This window comes from Somniosus microcephalus, unplaced genomic scaffold (assembly GCF_052327205.1).
Source record: "Somniosus microcephalus isolate GS21.2 unplaced genomic scaffold, FLI_Smic_1.0 scaffold487, whole genome shotgun sequence".
Lineage (NCBI taxonomy): Eukaryota > Metazoa > Chordata > Chondrichthyes > Squaliformes > Somniosidae > Somniosus > Somniosus microcephalus.
The window spans coordinates 1-19,628 of record NW_028225674.1 but is presented as its reverse complement, the minus strand read 5'-3'; the positions used below and the strand labels follow the sequence as shown (position 1 = coordinate 19,628).

The following is a 19,628-nucleotide window of genomic DNA, read 5'->3' as shown; positions in this document are numbered from 1 at the left end:
CTTCTGAAAGTCCAAATACACCACATCCACTGGTTCTCCCTTATCTATTTTACCAGTTACATCCTCAAAAAATTCCAGTAGTCAAGCACGATTCATCTTTTCTAAATCCATGCTGACTTTGTCTGATCCTGTCACTGTTTTCCAAGTGCTCTGTTATTACATAAATCCATGCTGACTCTGCTTGATTACATTATGATTTTCTAAATGTCCTGCTATCACTTCCTTAATGATGGACTCCAGCATTTTCCCAATGACAGATGTTAGGCTAACTGGTCGATCGTTTCCTGCTCTCTGTCTGCCAGGGATGGGCAGTGGGCTCTGCCGGGGAGCTTTAAACTTGTAGTTTGGACTGAAACAGCTTCACTAACATGAGGCAGGGTATCTTAAGCAATGGAAGAGAGGAGATTGGGGGAAGAAAGGGCAGCGGATGGCAATGGATGACCATGGATAGAGTTGAAGAGAAGAGCAGCTCAGAAAGGAGCCGCCAGCCCAGCAGCCATCTTGTCCAGAAACTGGAGAAAGATGTGAGTTCAGGGCTAGGACAGGGGCAGGGAGGAGGGGGGAGAGAGGGAGGGGGGAGAGGAGAGGGGAGGCGGGAGAGGGGGAGGGGAGGGGAGGCGGGGGCGGTGGGAGAGGGGGGAGGAGGAGAGGGGGAGGAGGAGAGGGGGGGAGAACAAAAGGGGTCTGTGATAGGATGGAAGGCAGGAGAGATTAAAGGACAAAAGGGATGATGGTGCGAGGCAAAAGGAGGTGGTAATGGGACAAGTAAAGAAACAAAAGATGGTTCTAGATGAGCCATTTACGACCAGCGTTGAAATCCTTCCTACTGATTTTCCTGGAAGAATGGGCGTTGAATCCACGCTCAGCGCTGGAACTTACCGACATGAGGCGTTTGTACTCATCCAGTCGCTGCTTGTTGGAGGCTATGAAGAGGCCACCATTCTCAATCCAGCCTGTGTGCAGCCCAGTCTCCTCCTCCAGATCTTTACTCACAACCTCTTTCGTGTGGCTCAGGAGTTCGATCTCAATGTCACTGGGTCGCAGCTGCCACAAGAGTCCTGCAGAAGCAGAAGGGAATGGACTGAAGGGAGGTCACAACCCGGGTCTGGGGGGCAGCGGCCGTGTGCTCGGCCCTGGGCACCACCCTCAGGAAGGGGGGGGGAAGTGGGGAGCAGCGCAGATTCACCAGAATGACACCGGGGCTAAAAGGGTTAAATTCCGAGGACAGGTTGCACAGACTGGGCTTGTATTCCCTCGAGTTTAGAAGATTAAGGGGTGATCTAATCGAGGTGTTTAAGATGATTAAAGGAGTTGATCGGGTCGAGAGAGAGAGAAACTATTTCCTCTGGTGGGGGGAGTCCAGAACAAGGGGGCAGAACCTTAAAATTAGAGCCAGGCCGTTGAGGCCAGGGGTCAATTGAAAATGTCAAAACTGAGATTGACAGATTTTTGTTGGTCGAGGGTATTAAGGGTTATGGAACCAAGGCGGGGAGATGGAGTGAAGATACTGATCAGCCCTGATCTAATTGAATGGTGTCCTTGCTCGGCCCCAGCCTCTGCTTCCCCACAGGGGACAGAATTGGCCTCAGACCCCCCCGCTACCAGTCGGGCGACTTTCACTTCACTCGCTCCTCCGCCTGGACACAGAAACTGAAGTGTGAGCTGCACCACCCCCCACCCTCCCTGTCCTACTGACCCACCCCCGCCCCCCACAATGGCCGAGAGACTCCCCCTGCCCCGAGGGACTCTCCCCAGCCGAGTGACTCGCCACTCGCCACCCCCCACCCCCGAGGGACTCCCCTCCCCCACTCAGCCGAGGGACTCCCCTCCCCGTGCACCACCCACCCCAGTCCTTACCGGCTGTGTGCCAAGTGGTCCCAGCCGTCAACTTGTCCCGTTCCAGCAGGACCACGTTGGTGAGCCCCATTTTCGCCAGATGGTACAAGGTGTGGCAGCCCAGGCTCCCGCCACCTATCACCACCACATCGGCACATTTTGGTAGTGGTTTTGTTGGGCCCTTAGAGTCCGGTATCTCTTGTTTGAGAGTCTTGCTGTAGGGCACATTTCTCACCGCTGTCGATCTCAGAACAGCGGAGGTGCTCAAGTACTGTCGACTGGATTTGGATAGGAGTATCCGAGAATTTTTGCAGAAAGTGGCTATTCGGAGAGTAGAAGCCGGGGAGTTCATGGTCACCTGTGAATCAAAGAAATAAAGTTTGGATTGGTGGCTCCCAGTCCATCAACGCCTCGATTTTAAAATTCTCATCCTTGTTTTCAAATCCCTCCATGGCCTCGCCCCTCCCTCTCTCTGTAACCTCCTCCAGCCACATAAACCCCCCGAGATCTCTGCGCTCCTACAAATCTGCCCTCTTGAGCATCCCCCAATCTTAATCGCTCCACCATTGGCGGCCGTGCCTTCAGCCGCCTGGGCCCCAAGCTCTGGAATTCCCTCCCGAAACCTCTCCGCCTCTCTATCCTTCTTTAAGACACTCCCTCAGGCCCATGAAGACCCACAATCTCCATCAGATACTGCGACCTACCTCACTCCCTCCCCCACAACCTCCCTTTCCCCGCCCCCCCCCTCCTCCCGGCATATCTAGTGCTGTATTCAGAACATAGAGCTGTACATAAGAAATAGGAGCAGGAGCAAGCCACACGGCCCCTCGAGCCCGCTCCGCCACACGGCCCCTCGAGCCCGCTCCGCCACACGGCCCCTCGAGCCCGCTCCGCCACACGGCCCCTCGAGCCCGCTCCGCCACACGGCCCCTCGAGCCCGCTCCGCCACACGGCCCTTCGAGCCTGCTCCACCATTCAATAAGATCATGGCTGATCATCGACCTCAACTCCACTTTCCCGCCCGATCTCCATATCCCTCGATTCCAAAAATCTATCAATCTCAGCCTTGAATATTCTCAACGATTCAGCATCTACAGCCCTCTGGGGTAGAGAATTCCAAAGATTCACCACCCTCTGAGTGAAGAAATTCCTCCTCATCTCAGTCCTAAATGGCCGACCCCTTACCCTGAGACCCCTCGTTCTAGACTCTCCAGCCAGGAGGAAACAACCTCTCAGCATCTACCCTGTCAATCCCCTCAGAATCTTGTATGTTTCAATGAGATCACCTCTCATTCTTCTCAACTCCATTCTACACAATCTCTCCTCATAGGACAGCCCTCTCATCCCATTTATTCTTACTCTCTGTTTTCTATCCTTTAACCAATCCTCAATCCATGCAAATATATTCCCCCAACCTCATGAGCCCTTATCTTGTGTATCGGTCTAATACGCTGGCTGTTGGTGATGTGAGCATTGACGGCAGTTTTTTATAGACTGTTAATGGCACTGACAGGGGCTGCGAGAGAGCTCTTTCCTGGGTGTCTCCTTACTGTGTGGGGGAGGGAGGTAGTGGAATGGTAAGATGGATAAATGATCCTGTAAATGTTGTCACTCCGTCCGAGACTCGTCATTTCAGAATGTGCTGCAGAGGCTGAAGTTATGCAAACCTTAAAATCAGAGCCAGGCCATTCAGGAGAGAAGTTAGGAAATACTTCCTCACGCAAAAGTGTGGAACTCTCGCCCACAAAAAGCAGTAGATGCTAGCTCAATTAATCATTTTAAATCTGAGATCAATAGATTTTTGCTAGACGAGGGTATGAAGTGTTACGGAACCAAGACGGGTGAATGGAGTTATGATACAGATCAGCCCTGATCTCATTGAATGGCGGAACAGGCTGGAGGGGCTGAATGGCCTCCTCCTGTTCATATGTGCGTAAATGCACAGAGTGTGGTAAATAAGGTGGGTGAGCTGCAGGCACAGGTAACCACATGGGATTATGATAGACTAATAATAATGGCGACCTGGCTCAAACAAGGGGAGCACTGGGAGTGTAACATTCTGGCTACAAGGTATTCAGGAGGAATGGGGAAGGAAACAAAGGCGGCAATATCGATCAAAGATACTGTTACAGCCCTGGAAAAGGTCAATGTGCTTGCGGGGCCGAGGACAGTCTAATTGGTTAGAGTTAAGGAGCAGAAAAGGAGCTGTTACACCCCTGGGTGTCGACGATAGGCCACCAAATAGTGGGAAGGAGACAGAGGAGCAAATTTGCAGCAAATTACAGAACGATGCAAGAACTACAGAGTAGTGATAATGGGAACTTCAATGATCCTAATATAGACTGGGATAGTAACAGGGCAAAGGGCAAAGAGGGGGAGAACGTCCTTGATCAGTGTGTTCCCAGCCCAATGAGGAAGGAAGCACCTTGGATCGACTTTAGCTTCCTTTGTGAAGACAGGAGCAAAGTATTCATTTACTACCTCTGCCTCCACAAACACATGAAGACACAAATTCCCCCCAATTAATCGTCTACATCCAACCGTGCATCATCTTAAGAATTGCGCGAATTGCTGTCCTGGGACAGAAGCTGCGAGTCTGACATTAATATCAAGCAGCACCTGTTAAGTATGTGTATTGTATTGAACAATTAACACAAAGACTTAAACGTATAACTCAAACAGGTCTTTACTGGTTGGAGGTAGGGACTATACATAGGTCTTTACTTCATGCCCACAGGCGGGAACTGAGGGGGATCAGTACCCACAGTACTATTTATACCCCTATGGCCAGGAGTGGTACTGCGTATCACTACGCCCAACAAGTAGTGCAGTCCTGTCCATAGGTTCAAAGTAGCACACATATTACATACACAACATTCCTCCCTTCCTAGCTTTACAGTCATCTCCCCATTTAACATAACGTAATAACATATATACATATATAACTTCAGGTTTACATAACAGAATAACATAGATACATAGATAACTTCATGTCAAAACAGATCACAGATTCAGTCTCTGCGGAAAACAGTTCACAGATTCAATCTCTGTGGTGTAGTCGGTTCACGTTGCTGGAGTGACTCATTCAATAGTCCTTCCATGGATTTAACAGTTTGAACTTCCGAACTGAATTGGCTCCGTTCGGAGGGACCACGTGTGTGATCTGGTAGAGGTGATAATGGTTCAGATGGGTCATCTTCTGTTTTTACTTTTCCTTTTCTGCTTCTTGGAGACTCTCTGGGCTCCATTGTCAGCTGCCACAGCTGCCAGCTGCATGCGCAGTTCCTCCTTCTCTTCCTCCTGTTTCCGTCGTAGAGCCAGCTTCTCCCGATGTTCCGTAGACTTTTGGTGCTCCTCCATGATTTCTGCACTTTGGGAGTCGAAGTTACAAGCTGGGCAGGACAGGACATCGTAATATTCGGTGTCGTCCTGAGCTAGACCAGTGAGAGGGTCGTCTATTTCCTCCATACCCAGCTGGACATTAGCCAGCTCTTGTTCCAAATCCAGACATCTTTCCTGAAGAGACTTCTTCATGTGTACCTCTGCATCCAGCTTTTTCTGGGCTTTCAGCAAGTCGTTTACTAGTGACCTCATTTGTGATTTTAATACTTCAACTTCCTTTGGAGATTGATTGATCGGACTATGCAATCCCTCTACCGGAGCAGCTGTTTCAGCGGTCTGTTGTTCTACGTTGACGTGAGTCAGCGTACTTTTGGCATCCAAGGGCTGCTCTGTTGCAGTCATCTCAGTCTGTGTTGCCACCTCAGCTCTTCCAATAACCTTTGAGAGCTCCGAACCCCTTTCGTTTGAATATTGAAGTTCATGTTCAAGTTTTTCCCATTTCAGAGTCCTGTCCTTCAGCATATGCAGGAGTTGGCTGACCGTTAACTCCTCTGACACCAGACGTTTTGTGTGCTCCTGCTCCATTTTCTCCATCAGCTGCTTCTGTTGTCTTTCCAGATTCTCCAACTCTATATCAAAGAACTCTTTCGTTGCATTCAACTCTTGCTCAAAACAGCGAAGCATTTGTTCTAATTGCTGTTGTAGTTTGAAATGGAGTTGAGTTCGAGCCCGGTGTCCCTCAGAAATGGGCACATCAGTAGACTTGCCAGACTCAGAATCCACAGTTAAACTATGTTGTTGTTGCTCAGTGGAATTCTGTGCTGAAACTTTGTCTTTTGCACCTGAGTTGGGCTTACCATCATCCGTTCCAGAATCTGGGCCGACTATCTTCACCGAGTTCTCACTCGTTATTGTTTGTAGGAAATGCCAGTCCATATTCATTTTCCTAATCCACTCCCGTCCTAGTAGTGGAGGACCTCCTTCAGATATCACATATAAGTCCATTATTTGACTGTCTTCGCCCTTGTGGACCACTGCAACCTCTATTTTCCCGATGGGGTACACTCTTTGCCCCGTGTATGTTTTCAATCTAATCCCCGTATCCTGTAGGGGAATATGTTGGAATAACTTTCCGTAATCTTTCTTATTTATGACCGTCAATGCCGATCCAGTGTCCAATTCCAGTTTTACTTGGACTCCTTCTATCTGAAGAGTGACCCAAATTGTCTGGAGGTCTGCACCCTTACCAGCGTTGAGTACTCTTAAGCTAGCCAGTTCATTACAGCTTAAGCTAGCCAGTTCATTACTGCTAGCGTCTGAATTGGACTCCTGTTCGGCCACCTTGTGTACCTTTGCGTATTTTCCTTGCGGTGACTTCTTGTTGCTGGTCTTCTTCGCTGACCTGCATACTCTAGCTATATGTCCAAGCCTACCACAAGTTCTACATTTTTGGTGTTTAAACCAACACTGGTTCTGATCATGCGTTGTCTTTCCACAACGATAACATTTGCCAGAACTCACACCCAATTTGTGTGCACTGAGCTCCGGTGACCGTAGCTGCATTACTGCCGTGCCTCTCGCTGCGGCTTCGTGTGCTGCTGCCATAGTGACCGCCTTCTCAAGCGTCAGCTCATTCTCCTCGAGCAGTCGCTTTTGTGTATCCTGTTTAAATAAACCACACACAAATTTGTCTCGAAGTGCCTCTGTCAGTCCCGTTCCAAACTGACAATATTTCGCTAATTTACGCAATTCCAGCAAATATTCAGCATTGCTTTCATGCTGTAGCTGCCTTCTGTCGTAAAATTTAAATCGTTCCGCTAGCATCAGCGGCGTGGGGTTTAGATGATCTTTCAGGACAGTAACAATCTCATCGAACGTCTTATCCGCCGGTTCATCTGGTGATAACAGGTGTTTCAATTGCCCGTATGTCTTCGCACCCATTAAATTTAATAATGTTAGTGCTTTATCAGCCTCACGAATTTTATTGGCCTTACAATAATTTTTAACTCGTTCAACATATATGGCCCAATCTTCGATGTCACTATCAAAGTTGCTAATATTCCCGTGTTTAGGCATTGTAGTACTTTATCAGATTTGCAATTTCTCAGATTTTTTTTTTACTGTTATCCAAGATGGCGGCTTCCCGCTCTTGCCGTCGTCCTCCGCCCACAAAATGGCGGTTTTCCCGCTTCTGCCTTCTTCCCCAGCGGTTTTCCCGCGAAAAATGGCGGCTTTCCCGCGCTTCTCGCTCTCCCCGCCCACTTCAATGGCGGTTTTCCCGCGCTTCTTGTCGCTGACTTTCAGCCCGACTGCGGCTCTTATCTCCTGTGCGATCGCTGGTGCGCCGCCCACCCGAAACGGTTCTCAGCCCTTATCACCGGTGCGATCGCTGGCCCGCTAAGCGCCTCCCGCTTGAAGCGGCTCCCGGCCTCTGGCTCACCCGCTCGGCGGCTCTTGCTCGCTCCCTCCCGGGCTCTGGCTTACCCGCTCGCGCCCTCAGTGTCTGCCGACGCTGCGCCTTCCAGCCCGAGTGCGGCCCTTATCAGGGATTTCGATCGATTGCCCTTCTACCTCCGACTTCCCCCAGCCCTGTCTTTGCAGCCAACGCTGCTTGGCTTACCCACCACCGAGGTTGAAAAAGCTGCAGGATGTCTTCTGTCCTCCCGTTTTCAGTCGTTGATGGAGGCTTCAGGGTCCTAATGCCTGTCGCTTCCAGTCGCTGGAAGCTGTCAGGATTTCTGCTGCCCTTCAGTTTTCAGTGGGGTGTTGAGGATTGGAACCTCTCTTCAACGTCCTGTCTTTGGACGAAGCCGCTGTGGAATAACTGCCGCAGGGTTCGAACCGACTCGTCGCCAGTGTTAAGTATGTGTATTGTATTGAACAATTAACACAAAGACTTAAACGTATAACTCAAACAGGTCTTTACTGGTTGGAGGTAGGGACTATACATAGGTCTTTACTTCATGCCCACAGGCGGGAACTGAGGGGGATCAGTACCCACAGTACTATTTATACCCCTATGGCCAGGAGTGGTACTGCGTATCACTACGCCCAACAAGTAGTGCAGTCCTGTCCATAGGTTCAAAGTAGCACACATATTACATACACAACAGCACCGACTCACTCTATCTCAAAGCTGTCCTGGTCCGCAGTTTCATTTCATCCTTCGCCTCATCCGGCGCTTTCAGATGTCAAGGGTCGCAAGTTTCAACAACTCTTGGACACCAACGCCCCTCCGGAACCTTCTTCCCCTTCACTTTCCTCTGACCCCATCCCTTCTCCCAATCTCACCCCCTGCCGTGTTTTCACTATCCCCTCTGACCTTCCCCTCTCTGACCCCGAACGATCAGTCCTCAGCAAAGGCCTGAGCTTCATCCCCTTACGCCCCCACCTCAATGAATTTCGAGCTCTGCACGATGCTGAGCTCTTTTTCCGCCGCCTTCATCTCCACGCCCACTTCTTTGGCCAGGGGTCTTCCCCCCACACGGCGGACCCTTTCTCCCGCTTTCAGAATTCTTGTTCTACCTGGACCCCTCCCCCTGGCCTCTTACCCTCTCTAGATCTTTTCATTGCAAACTGTCAGCGTGACATCGGCGTCTCAATTTCTCTGTTCCCCTCACTCACTCCAACCTACCTCCCTCTGAACTCACAGCACTCCATTCTCTCAGATTCAACCCCAACATTGTCATTAAACCCGCTGACAAGGGTGGTGCTGCTGTTCTTTGACGAATCGACCTCTACCGTGCGGAGGCTGAACGCCAATTCTCTGACACCTCCTCCTACCTCCACCTGGACCATGACCCCACTGCTGAACATCAAACCACCGTTTCCAAGACTGTCACTGACCTCATCTCCTCTGGAGATCTTCCCTCCATGGCCGGCAAACCTCATAGTTCTGTTTCTACCTCCTTCCCAAGATATGGGGAGAAGGCAGGGACAGGGTACTGAATTTGGATGATCAGCCATGATCTCATTAAATGGCGGAACAGGCTCGAGGGGCCGAATGGCCTACTCCTGCTCCAATCTTCTATGTTTCTATTCACAAACAGGGCTGCCCTGGTATTCACATCGTTTCAGCCTGTTCTTGCCCCACAGAACTTAACTCTTCCTATCTCAACACTATTTTGTCTCCCCTTGTCCAGTCTCTTCCCACCGACATCCACAACTCTTCCGACGCCCTCCACCACTTTAACAGTTTCCAGTTTCCTGGCCCCAACCATCTCCTTTTCACTATGGATGTCCAATCCCTCTACACCTCCATCCCCCACCAGGACGGCCTTTGGGCGCTCCGCTTCTTCCTTGAACAGAGGCCCAACCAGTCCCCATCCACCACCACCCTCCTCCGCCTGGCTGAACTTGTTCTCACATTGAACAACTTCTCCTTTGACTCCACTCATTTTCTCCAAATTAAAGGTGTTGCTATGGGAACCTGCACTCGCCTTTTCGTGGGATATGTGGAACACTCTTTGTTCCAGTCCTACTCAGGTCCCCTCCCTCACCTCTTTTTCTGGTACATTGATGACTGTATCGGTGCCGTTTCCTGCTCTCGCCCTGAAATAGAAAATTTCATTCACTTTGCTTCCAATTTCCACCCTTCCCTCACCTTCACATGATTCATCTCCAACTCTTCCCTTTCCTTCCTCGACTTCTCTGTCTCCATCTTTGGGAATAGGTTATTGACAAACATTCACTACAAGCCCACTGACTCCCACAGCTACCTGGACTACACTTCCTCCCACCCCGCCTCCTGTAAGGACTCTATTCCATTCTCCCAGTTTCTCCATCTCCGCCGCATCTGCTCTGACGATGCCACCTTCCACACCAGTGCTTCCGACGTCTTCCTTTTTCCTCAACCGAGGATTCCCCTCTACCGTGGTTGACATGGCCCTTGACCGTGTCCATTCTATTTCTCGCATTGCTGCTCTCACCCCTTCCCCACCCTCCCTGAACCACGATAGGGTTCCCCTTGTCCTCACCTTTCACCCCACCAGCCTCCACATTCAATGGATCTTCCTCCGCCATTTCCGCCACCTCCAGCATGATCCCACCACCAAACACATCTTCCCCTCACCTCCCCTTTCAACATTCCAAAGGAACTGCTCCCTCTGCGACACCCTGGTCCATTCTTCAATCACCCCCAACACCCCCTCCCCTCCCCACGGCACTTTCCTGTGCAAGCACAGGAGATGCAACACCTGCCCCTTTACATTATCCAGGGCCCCAAACACTCCTTCCAGGTGAAACAGCGATTTACTTGTACTTCTTGGAATTTAGTATACTGTATTCGCTGCTCATGATGAGGTCTCCTCTACATTGGGGAGACCAAACGCAGATTGGGTGACCACTTTGTGGAACACTTCCGTTCAGTTCATAAGGGTGACCCCGAGCTTCCGGTCGCCTGTCACTTTAATTCTCATGGTGTGGAGATGCCGGAGTTGGACTGGGGTGGACAAATGTAAGAAATCACACAACACCAGGTTATAGTCCAACAGCTTTATTTGAAATCACAAGCTTTCGGAGCGCTGCTCCTTCGTCAGGTGAAGTGGAGAAATGCATAAAGACACAGCTTATATAGTCAGAGAATAATGTCAGATGTTTACAGGTAATCTTGCCAACTGCCATTTATCACAACCTCGGCAGAGAGATAATCACAGCAATCAAAGGTGTGAATGGTGTCCAAACAGGTCAGTCAGGAAAACATTACATCAAAGAACAATGAGGTGGGGTCACAATGGATCAAATATTGCAGATGCTGGGGTCTGTATGAAAAACAAAAAAAGACAAAAAACATTTTTTTTGCTGGAAATCACAGCAGGTCCGGCCGCATCTTTGTGGAGAGAACAAGCCAACGACGACTCGAGTCTGGGTGACCCTACGTCAGGTGGGGTTACGTGTAGCATGACATGAACCCAAGATCTCGGTTGAGGGCGTCCTCATGGGTGCGGAACTTGGCTATCAGTTTCTGCTCGACGATTTTGCGTTGTCGTGTGTCTCGAAGGCCGCCTTGGAGAATGCTTACCCGAAGATCGGAGGCTGAATGTCCTTGACTGCTGAAGTGTTCCCCGACTGGGAGGGAACACTCCTGCCTGGCGATTGTTGCGCGGTGTCCGTTCATCCGTTGTCGCAGCGTCTGCATGGTCTCGCCGAAGTACCATGCTCTGGGGCATCCTTTCCTGCAACGTATGAGGTAGACAACGTTGGCCGAGTCACATGAGTATGTACCATGTACCTGGTGTCCTCACGTGTGATGATGGTATCTGTGTTGATGATCTGGCATGTCTTGCAGAGGTTGCTGTGGCAGGGTTGTGTGGTGTTGTGGTCGCTGTTCTAGGAGAACACCATTCACACCTTTGATTGCTGTGATTATCTCTCTGCCGAGGTGTGATAAATGGCAGTTGGCAAGATTACCTGTAAACATCTGACATTATTCTCTGACTATATAAGTTGTGTCTATATGCATCTCTCCACTTCACCTGACGAAGGAGCAGCGCTCCGAAAGCTTGTGATTTCAAATGAAGCTGTTGGACTATAACCTGGTGTTGTGTGACTTCTTACTTTAATTCTCCGCTCCACTCTGTCCTCGGCCTCTTGCACTGTTCCAATGAAGCTCAGCGTAAGCTCGAGGAACAGCACCTCATCTTTCGATTAGGCACTTTACAGCCCTCTGGACTCAACATCGAGTTCAACAATTTCAGATAATAACCTCGGCCCCTGTCATTTTTACACACAGCAGCTGTTGATGATTCTGCCGTCCCCATTTACACCTCTAGACCCATCTTTTGTTTCTTCACTTGTCCCATTACCACCTCCTTTTGCCTCGCACCATCACCCCTTTGGTCCTTTAATCTCTCCCGCCTTCCCCCCCTATTGCAGACCGACCCTTTTGTTCTTTCCCCCCCCTCCCTCCTCCCCCTGTCCCTACACTTGCTTAAAACCTGGTACATCTCCAACTTACTCACCCTCACCCCCCCACTCCCTCCCTCACCCTCACTCCCCCCTCACCCTCCCCTCGCCCTCCGCCTCCCCCTCACTCCCCACCCACCTTTTCCCCCCCTCACCTCCCACCTTCCCCCCCACTCCCTCCCTCCCTCACTTGTTCCAGTTCTGATGAAAGGTCACCGACTTGAACCGTTAACGCTGTTTCTCCACAGACACTGCCGGACCCGCTCAGTGTTTCCAGCACTTTCTGTTATGATGAATGTCGAGCTCCCGCAGCCCAGCCTGGTGCCGGAGCCGCCGCTGGGACCAGCTTTCAATCTCCTGGCCGGACTCGGAGCGCGATCCCCGGACACCGTCCCAGCTCACCGCCTGGAGTCCGTCAATCAGCGCCCGGCCCCCGGCCCCGAACCCCCGCACCCCCGCCGGCCTCTCCACACCCCCCGCCGGCCCCGGACACCAGGCTCCGGCTCTTCAGATCAGGAGCCCCAGCACTGTCCCGGGACAGGAGGGAGACCCCCGGCCCCGATCCGCTCACCTTCCTCCGACCAGCTCGGGACTCGGCTCCGCCTCCGGGTTCCAGCGCCGCGTCAGCGAGAGGATCGACCCATGAGGGGGTGGGGTGAGGGAGTGAGGGGGGGAGTGAGGGGGGGGGGTGAGGGGGGGGGTGAGGGGGTGAGTGAGGGGGGGGTGAGGGGGGGGTGGGGGGTGGGGACCTCAATTCAAGAACAGGCGAAGAACCAGACTTCACCAATAATCAGGGAAACAATTACGTTTTCGGGAATAACCACTTTGACATCCCTTCCCTTCCATACAGGCATAACTGCGACAAGCAGTCAAATACCAACGAAAACAGCTACTACAGCTCTGTCGAAACCTGGGTCTGTACATTGTCAATGGTAGGTTCATAGGAGACCTCCTAGGAAGATCGACCTACTGCTCACCTCTTGGCTGCAGCACAGTAGACTATATGATTACAGACTTGGACCCATCCTCTTTCAGAGCATTCACAGTCAAACCACAAACAACACGGTCAGATCACAGTCAAATTACTATGTTCCTCAAAAAGACAGAAACAAACAACATAGAAACACAACCCAGTAAACTGTACAACACCAAAAAATCGTACAGATGGGCCAAAAACGACACGGAAAAATACCAGAAAACAATGAGCAATGCATCAACTCAAGCTCTCTTAGACACCTTTCTGGATAACATATACACTCACAATAAAGAAGGCGTAAACCGGGCAGTTATTAAACTAAACAATATTTTTGATAATTTGGCAACAAATGCAAACTTGAAAGCTCGCAAGAACAAACCCAAAACAAAAAACTATGAAAAATGGTTTGACCGAGATTGCCATAACATGAGGAAAAAACTTAGAAAAATATCAAACCAAAAACACAGACATCCAGAAAACGAGGAATTACGCCTTACTTATTGTCAGACACTAACACAATACAGAAACACACACAGGACCAAAAAAGAGCAATATATTAAGAATACACTCAGCTCCATGGAGGAATCCATTGATTCCAACTGTTTCTGGGAAAACTTGAAAACACTACACAAAAAACAACACGACGATTTGGCCATTCAAAATGGGGACACATGGGTAAACCACTTTGAAAAATTATACCAGAAAAACACACTAAGACCAGAGCAACACCAAATATGCAAAAAACTGGAAAAGCTAGAAATGGCCATAAAAGATAACCAAAACCCGCTAGACGCCATAATAACAGAAAAAGAACTTCTTGAAAAACTCAAGGACCTGCGACCAGGAAAAGCCTGCGGGACAGACGGCATACTAAACGAGATGATTAAACACACAGACAACAAAATGAAACTGGCTATCCTAAAACTCTTCAACTTGGTTCTGAGTGTCGGTTATTTCCCTGATATCTGGAACAAAGGACTCATAACGCCCATATACAAAAGTGGGGACAAAATCGACCCAAACAACTATCGAGGCATCTGTGTAAACAGTAACCTGGGGAAGGTATTCTGTAGCATCATAAACAAAAGACTTATAAACTTCCTTGAAGAGCACAATGTCTTGAGTAAAAGCCAAATTGGATTCCTGCCAAACTATAGAACATCCGATCATATCTTCACCCTACAGACCCTAATTGACAAACACGTTCACCATAACAAAAGCAAAATCTACGCATGCTTTGTAGATTTCCAGAAAGCTTTCGACTCCATCTGGCATGACGGTTTATTCCTGAAACTTATCGAAAGCGGGGTAGGAGGGAAAACATATGATGTAATTAAATCAATGTATACAAACAACAAATGTGCAGTTAAAATTGGAGACAAACAAACAAAATACTTCCCACAGGGGCGGGGGGTGATGCAGGGCTCGCCAATCTCACCGACACTTTAATATTTACATAAATGGATTGGCAAAACTACTTGAACAATCTACAGCACCCGGCCTCACCCTATATGAATCCAAGGTTAAATTCCTCCTCTATGCAGACGACCTGGTTCTGCTGTCACCAACTAAAGAGGGTCTACAGCAGAACCTGGACCTGCTGGAGTCGTACTGCCAGACTTGGGCCCTGACAATAAATCCCCAAAAAACCAAAGTCCTTGTGTTCCAGCAAAGATCCAAACATCAGGGACCCAAAATAAATTTCACAGTAGGAACAACCAAAATTGAACAAACCACTAACTACACATACTTGGGCTTAAAAATCAGTTCTACGGGAAACTTCAAACTGGCTGTGAATGAACTGAAAGAGAAAGCAAGAAGGGCTTTCTATGCCATCAAAAAATCAATCCAAATAGAAATCCCAATTAGCATTTGGCTCAAAATTTTCAAATCAGTAATTGAACCAATTGCACTCTTTGGCAGTGAGGTATGGGGACCGCTAACTCAACAAGAATTTGCAAAATGGGACAAACAGCCAATTGAGATCCTACATGCAGAATTCTGTAAAAGTATCCTCCGGACTCAAAGGAAAACAGTAAACAATGCATGCAGGGCGGAACTAGGCCAATATCCATTAATAATCACTATCCAAAAAGAGCCACCAAATTTTGGAATCACCTACAAATGAGCAATCCCCAATGCTATCACTACGACGCCCTGAAATGCCAACAGCTGACCATAAAGAAGAATACCCTCAGTCAACTAGTCCTGGGACTCAGTGAAGTAACTACTAACAATACTAACAATAACCAGCCCCAGGACAGTGACAGGGTAACACAAAGAATTCAACCCAACACAATCGTCGCTAAGCAAAAGGAAAAATATCTGACATATTGGGCAGAAACAACAAAAACCCAAAGCAAACTCAATTGCTACTTGGCCCTAAACAGACAATACAACATAGCTGATTACCTGACCATGGTAAAGGATAACAAACTGAGAAGAACCTTGACAAGGTACAGACTTAGCGAACATAGCCTAGCGATCGAAAAAGGCAGACACAGGCAGACCAGGCTGCCAAGAGAGGACAGGATATGCTCTCACTGCAGTCAGGGAGTGGTGGAGACAGAGATGCACTTCCTCACAGCTTGTGGAAAAAATCAGGGCATCAGGGAGAATTTCTACCAAAAATTCTCACAAATATGCCCTGATTTCAGAAATCTGAATGACAACCAAAAACTCCCATTCCTACTGGGAGAGGAGAGAAGCTGTATAACACTGGCGGCACACTATGTTACAGCTTGCCATGAACAGAGGGACAACCAGTAAACTAAGAAAAGAATATATATAAACAATGCGAATGTATATTTATACACTCAGGGATATACCTGTTTATACACTGTATGAATAGAACTGCGTTTATGTGCTAAACCATAAATGTATTTTGATGCTTTGGCAACATAAGATGTAACTTATCATGCCAATAAAGCGATTTGAATTGTGAATTGTGAATTGGGTGGGGGGGAGGGAGTGGGGGGTGGGGGGGAGGGAGGGAGTGGGGGGTGAGGGAGGGAGTGGGGGAGAGGGAAGGGGGGGAGGGAGGGGAGAGGGAAGGGGGGGAGGGAGGGGAGAGGGAAGGGGGGGAGGGAGGGGGTGAGGGAGTGGGGGGGTGAGGGAATTGGGGGGTGGGAGAGGGGAGGGAGGGGGAGGAGTGAGGGGGTGGGGAGGGGGGAGGAGTGAGGGGGTGGGGAGGGGGAGGAGTGAGGGGGTGGGGAGGGGGGAGGAGTGAGGGGGTGGGGAGGGGGGAGGAGTGAGGGGGTGGGGAGGGGGGAGGAGTGAGGGGGTGGGGAGGGGGGAGGAGTGAGGGGGGGGAGGAGTGAGGGGGGGAGAGGAGTGAGGGGGTGGGGGGGAGAGTGAGGGGGAGGGGGGGAGAGTGAGGGGGAGGGGGGGAGAGTGAGGGGGAGGGTGGGGAGAGTGAGGGGGAGGGGGGGAGAGTGAGGGGGGGAGAGTGAGGGGGAGGGGGGGAGAGTGAGGAGGAGGGGGGGAGAGTGAGGAGGAGGGGGGGAGAGTGAGGGGGGAGTGTGAGTGGGGGAGAGTGAGGGGGGGAGAGTGAGTGGGAGGGGGGAGAGTGAGGGAGGGGGGGAGAGAGTGAGGGGGAGGGGGGGGAGAGTGAGGGGGAGGAGGGGGAGGGGGGGAGAGTGAGGGGGAGGGTGGGGAGGGGTTGGATTGCGGGGGTGGGGAGGGGTTGGATTGCGGGGGTGGGGAGGGATTGGATTGCGGGGGTGGGGAGGGGTTGGATTGCGGGGGTGGGAGGGGTTGGATTGCGGGGGTGGGGAGGGGTTGGATTGCGGGGGTGGGGAGGGGTTGGATTGCGGGGGTGGGGAGGGGTTGGATTGCGGGGGTGGGGAGGGGTTGGATTGCGGGGGTGGGGAGAAACATAGAAGATAGGAGCAGGAGTCGGCCATTCGGCCCCTCGAGCCTGCTCCGCCATTTAATGAGATCATGGCTGATCATCCAAATTCAGTACCCTGCCCCTGCTTTCTCCCCATATCCCTTGGTCCCTTTAGCCTTAAGAAATATATCTAACTCCTTCTTGAATATAATTAATGAAATGGCCTCAACTGCCTTCTGTGGTAGAGAATTCCACAGGTTCACTACTCTCTGGGTGAAGAAATTCCTCCTCATCGCTGTCCTAAATGGCTTACCCCTTATCCTTAGACTGTGACCCCTGGTTCTGGACTCCCGACCATCGGGAACATCCTTCCTGCATCTAGTCTGACTAGTCCTTTTAGAATTTTATAAGTTTCAATGAGATCCCCTCTCATTCTTCTAAACTGCAGCGAGTATAAGCACAATCAACCCAATCTCTCATACATCATTCCTGCCATCCCAGGTATCAGTCTGGTGAATCTTCGCTGCACTCCCTCCATGGCAAGAACATCCTTCCTCAGATAAGGTGACCAAAACGGCACACAACACTCAAGATGTGGTCTCACCAAGGCCCTGTACAACTGCAGAAAGACATCCTTGCTCCTGTATGCGAATCCTCTCGCTATGAAGGCCAGCATACCATTTGCCTTCTTAATCGCCTGCTGCACCTGCAGCTTACCTTCAGCAACTGGTGCACAAGGACACCCAGGTCTTGTTGCATTTCCCCTTCTCCCAATCTATTGCCGTTCAGATAATAACCTGCCTTCCTGTTTTTGCCACCAAAGTGGATAACCTCGCATTTATCCACATTATACTGCATCTGCCCAATCTACTAACCTGTCCAAATCTTACTGGAGTTTCTCTGCATCCTCCTCACAGCACACACGCCCACCCAGCTTTGTGTCGTCTGCAAACTTGGAGATATTACATCTAGTTCCCTCGTCTAGATTATTAATATATACTAGCTCAAGTGCCCGGCGGTGCCGAGGGATTTTTGAGGGCATGTTGTTGTTGGAAGAGAGAGAGAGAGCCACTGGGGGGGAGAGAGCGCGACTGGGGGGAAGGAGGGGGGGAAGGAGGGGGAAGAGAAGGGGGGGAAGAGGAGGGGGAGAAGAGAAGGGGGGAAGAGGAGGGGGGGGAAGGAGGGAAAGAGGAGGGGGGAAGGAGGGGAAAGAGGAGGGGAGGGGGGAGGGGGGGAGGGGGAGAGGAGGGGGGAGGAGGGGGAAGGAGGGGGGAGAAAGGGAGGGGGGAGCCAGCAAACCCTCTCCCCCAAGCTCCGCCCTCCCGAGGCCCGATCTCCCGAGCCCCGCCCCCCATCTCCCGAGGCTCGGCCCCCCCGGATCTCACGAGCCCCGCCACCCCCCGAGCCCCGATCTGCCGAACCCCGATCTCCTGAGCCCCGCCCCCCACCCGAGCCGGCTTCAAGAGCAGAGAGAGAGACGCCGCCGCGCAACCTACCGCGTGAGGCCCGGCCGGACTCAAGTCACGCGCGCTGACGCCTGCCCCACCCGCCTTTACTAAGATGGCGGCGGTGGCGACGCTCGGCTCAGGCCCGCCCCCTCCAGCCTTCACAAAGATGGCGGCGATCGCGAGCCGCTTGTTGAGCGCGACGGGTGGTGCCTAGCTCGGGCGTGGCTGGGCAACAGAGGCCCAGGCTTACAGGCCTGGAAAAACGGTGAAAGGTAGGAAAATTCTAGATGTTAGAGAAAAGATTTACAAATTAATTAACTTTTTTAAAAAACAATTTGTGTTTTAAAAGCAACTTTTTTTTGCTGGAAATGTAGATTTGAAAATAAACACGCAGAAAGTGGAAAAAGAAATGAAAAGTTTGGAATCAAGATGGCGGCGACTCACCTCGGTTCAGAATGATAAGGCCCGCCCACACACGCACCGATTGGTCAACCGTCAGGTCACTGAACTGTAGGATTGGTCAATCATCACGTCACTCAACTGTAGGATGGCCCGCCCGCACACACAATGAACCCGCCCCCACTCGATGCAAATGAACGGATAATGAGAGGAATTTTGAACGTTGTTTGGATCCGTCGGCACAATTTTTGTCCGACCGTCGGCACAATTTTTGTCCGACCGTCGGCACAATTTTTGTCCGCGCAAAAAGTAAATACGCCTACAAGAGTCCCCTAATGATGAGCTTTCTTTTGATATAACATATGTGTAGGTACTCTCTATAACGTTTGATTGTATAGCCGGCCAGAGAGACAGACAGACAGACATATCCTTTTATATATATAGATACTAGCTGAAGTGTCCGGCGGTGCCGAGGGTCTTTTGAGGGCATGTTGTTGTTGGAAGAGAGAGAGAGAGCGACTGGGGGGAAGAGAGAGAGCGAGAGACTGGGGGGAAGAGAGCGAGAGACTGGGGGGAAGAGAGAGCGAGAGACTGGGGGGAAGAGAGAGAGCGAGAGACTGGGGGAAGAGAGAGAGCGAGAGACTGGGGGAAGAGAGCGAGCGACTAGGGGGAAGAGAGAGCGACTGGGGAAGAGAGAGAGCGACTGGGGGAAGAGAGAGAGCGACTGGGGGAAGAGAGAGAGCGACTGGGGGAAGAGAGAGAGCGACTGGGGGGAAGAGAGAGAGCGACTGGGGGGAAGAGAGAGAGCGACTGGGGGGAAGAGAGAGAGCGACTGGGGGGAAGAGAGAGAGCGACTGGGGGGAAGAGAGAGAGCGACTGGGGGAAGAGAGAG

General features: G+C 50.8%; 1 protein-coding gene across 4 annotated transcripts in view; it reads right to left on the bottom strand.

Annotated features, from left to right (window-relative positions):
* Nucleotides 1-12,731, bottom strand: part of sardh (sarcosine dehydrogenase) — a 157,209-nt gene extending 144,478 nt beyond the window's left edge. The window contains exons 1-3 of one of the 4 annotated variants that reach the window (XM_085980735.1): nucleotides 12,653-12,731; nucleotides 1,858-2,194; nucleotides 880-1,058 (exon numbers count right to left, since the gene is read on the bottom strand). In XM_085980735.1, the coding sequence (XP_085836861.1) occupies nucleotides 880-1,058; nucleotides 1,858-2,188 (510 nt within the window). In that variant the 5' untranslated portion in view covers nucleotides 2,189-2,194; nucleotides 12,653-12,731. Of the gene's footprint in view, nucleotides 1-879; nucleotides 1,059-1,857; nucleotides 2,195-8,302; nucleotides 10,097-12,271; nucleotides 12,481-12,652 lie in introns of those variants that run through there. The other 3 variants (XM_085980736.1, XM_085980737.1, XM_085980734.1) reach the window with 3 other exon arrangements.
* Between the last annotated feature and the right edge of the window lie 6,897 nt (nucleotides 12,732-19,628).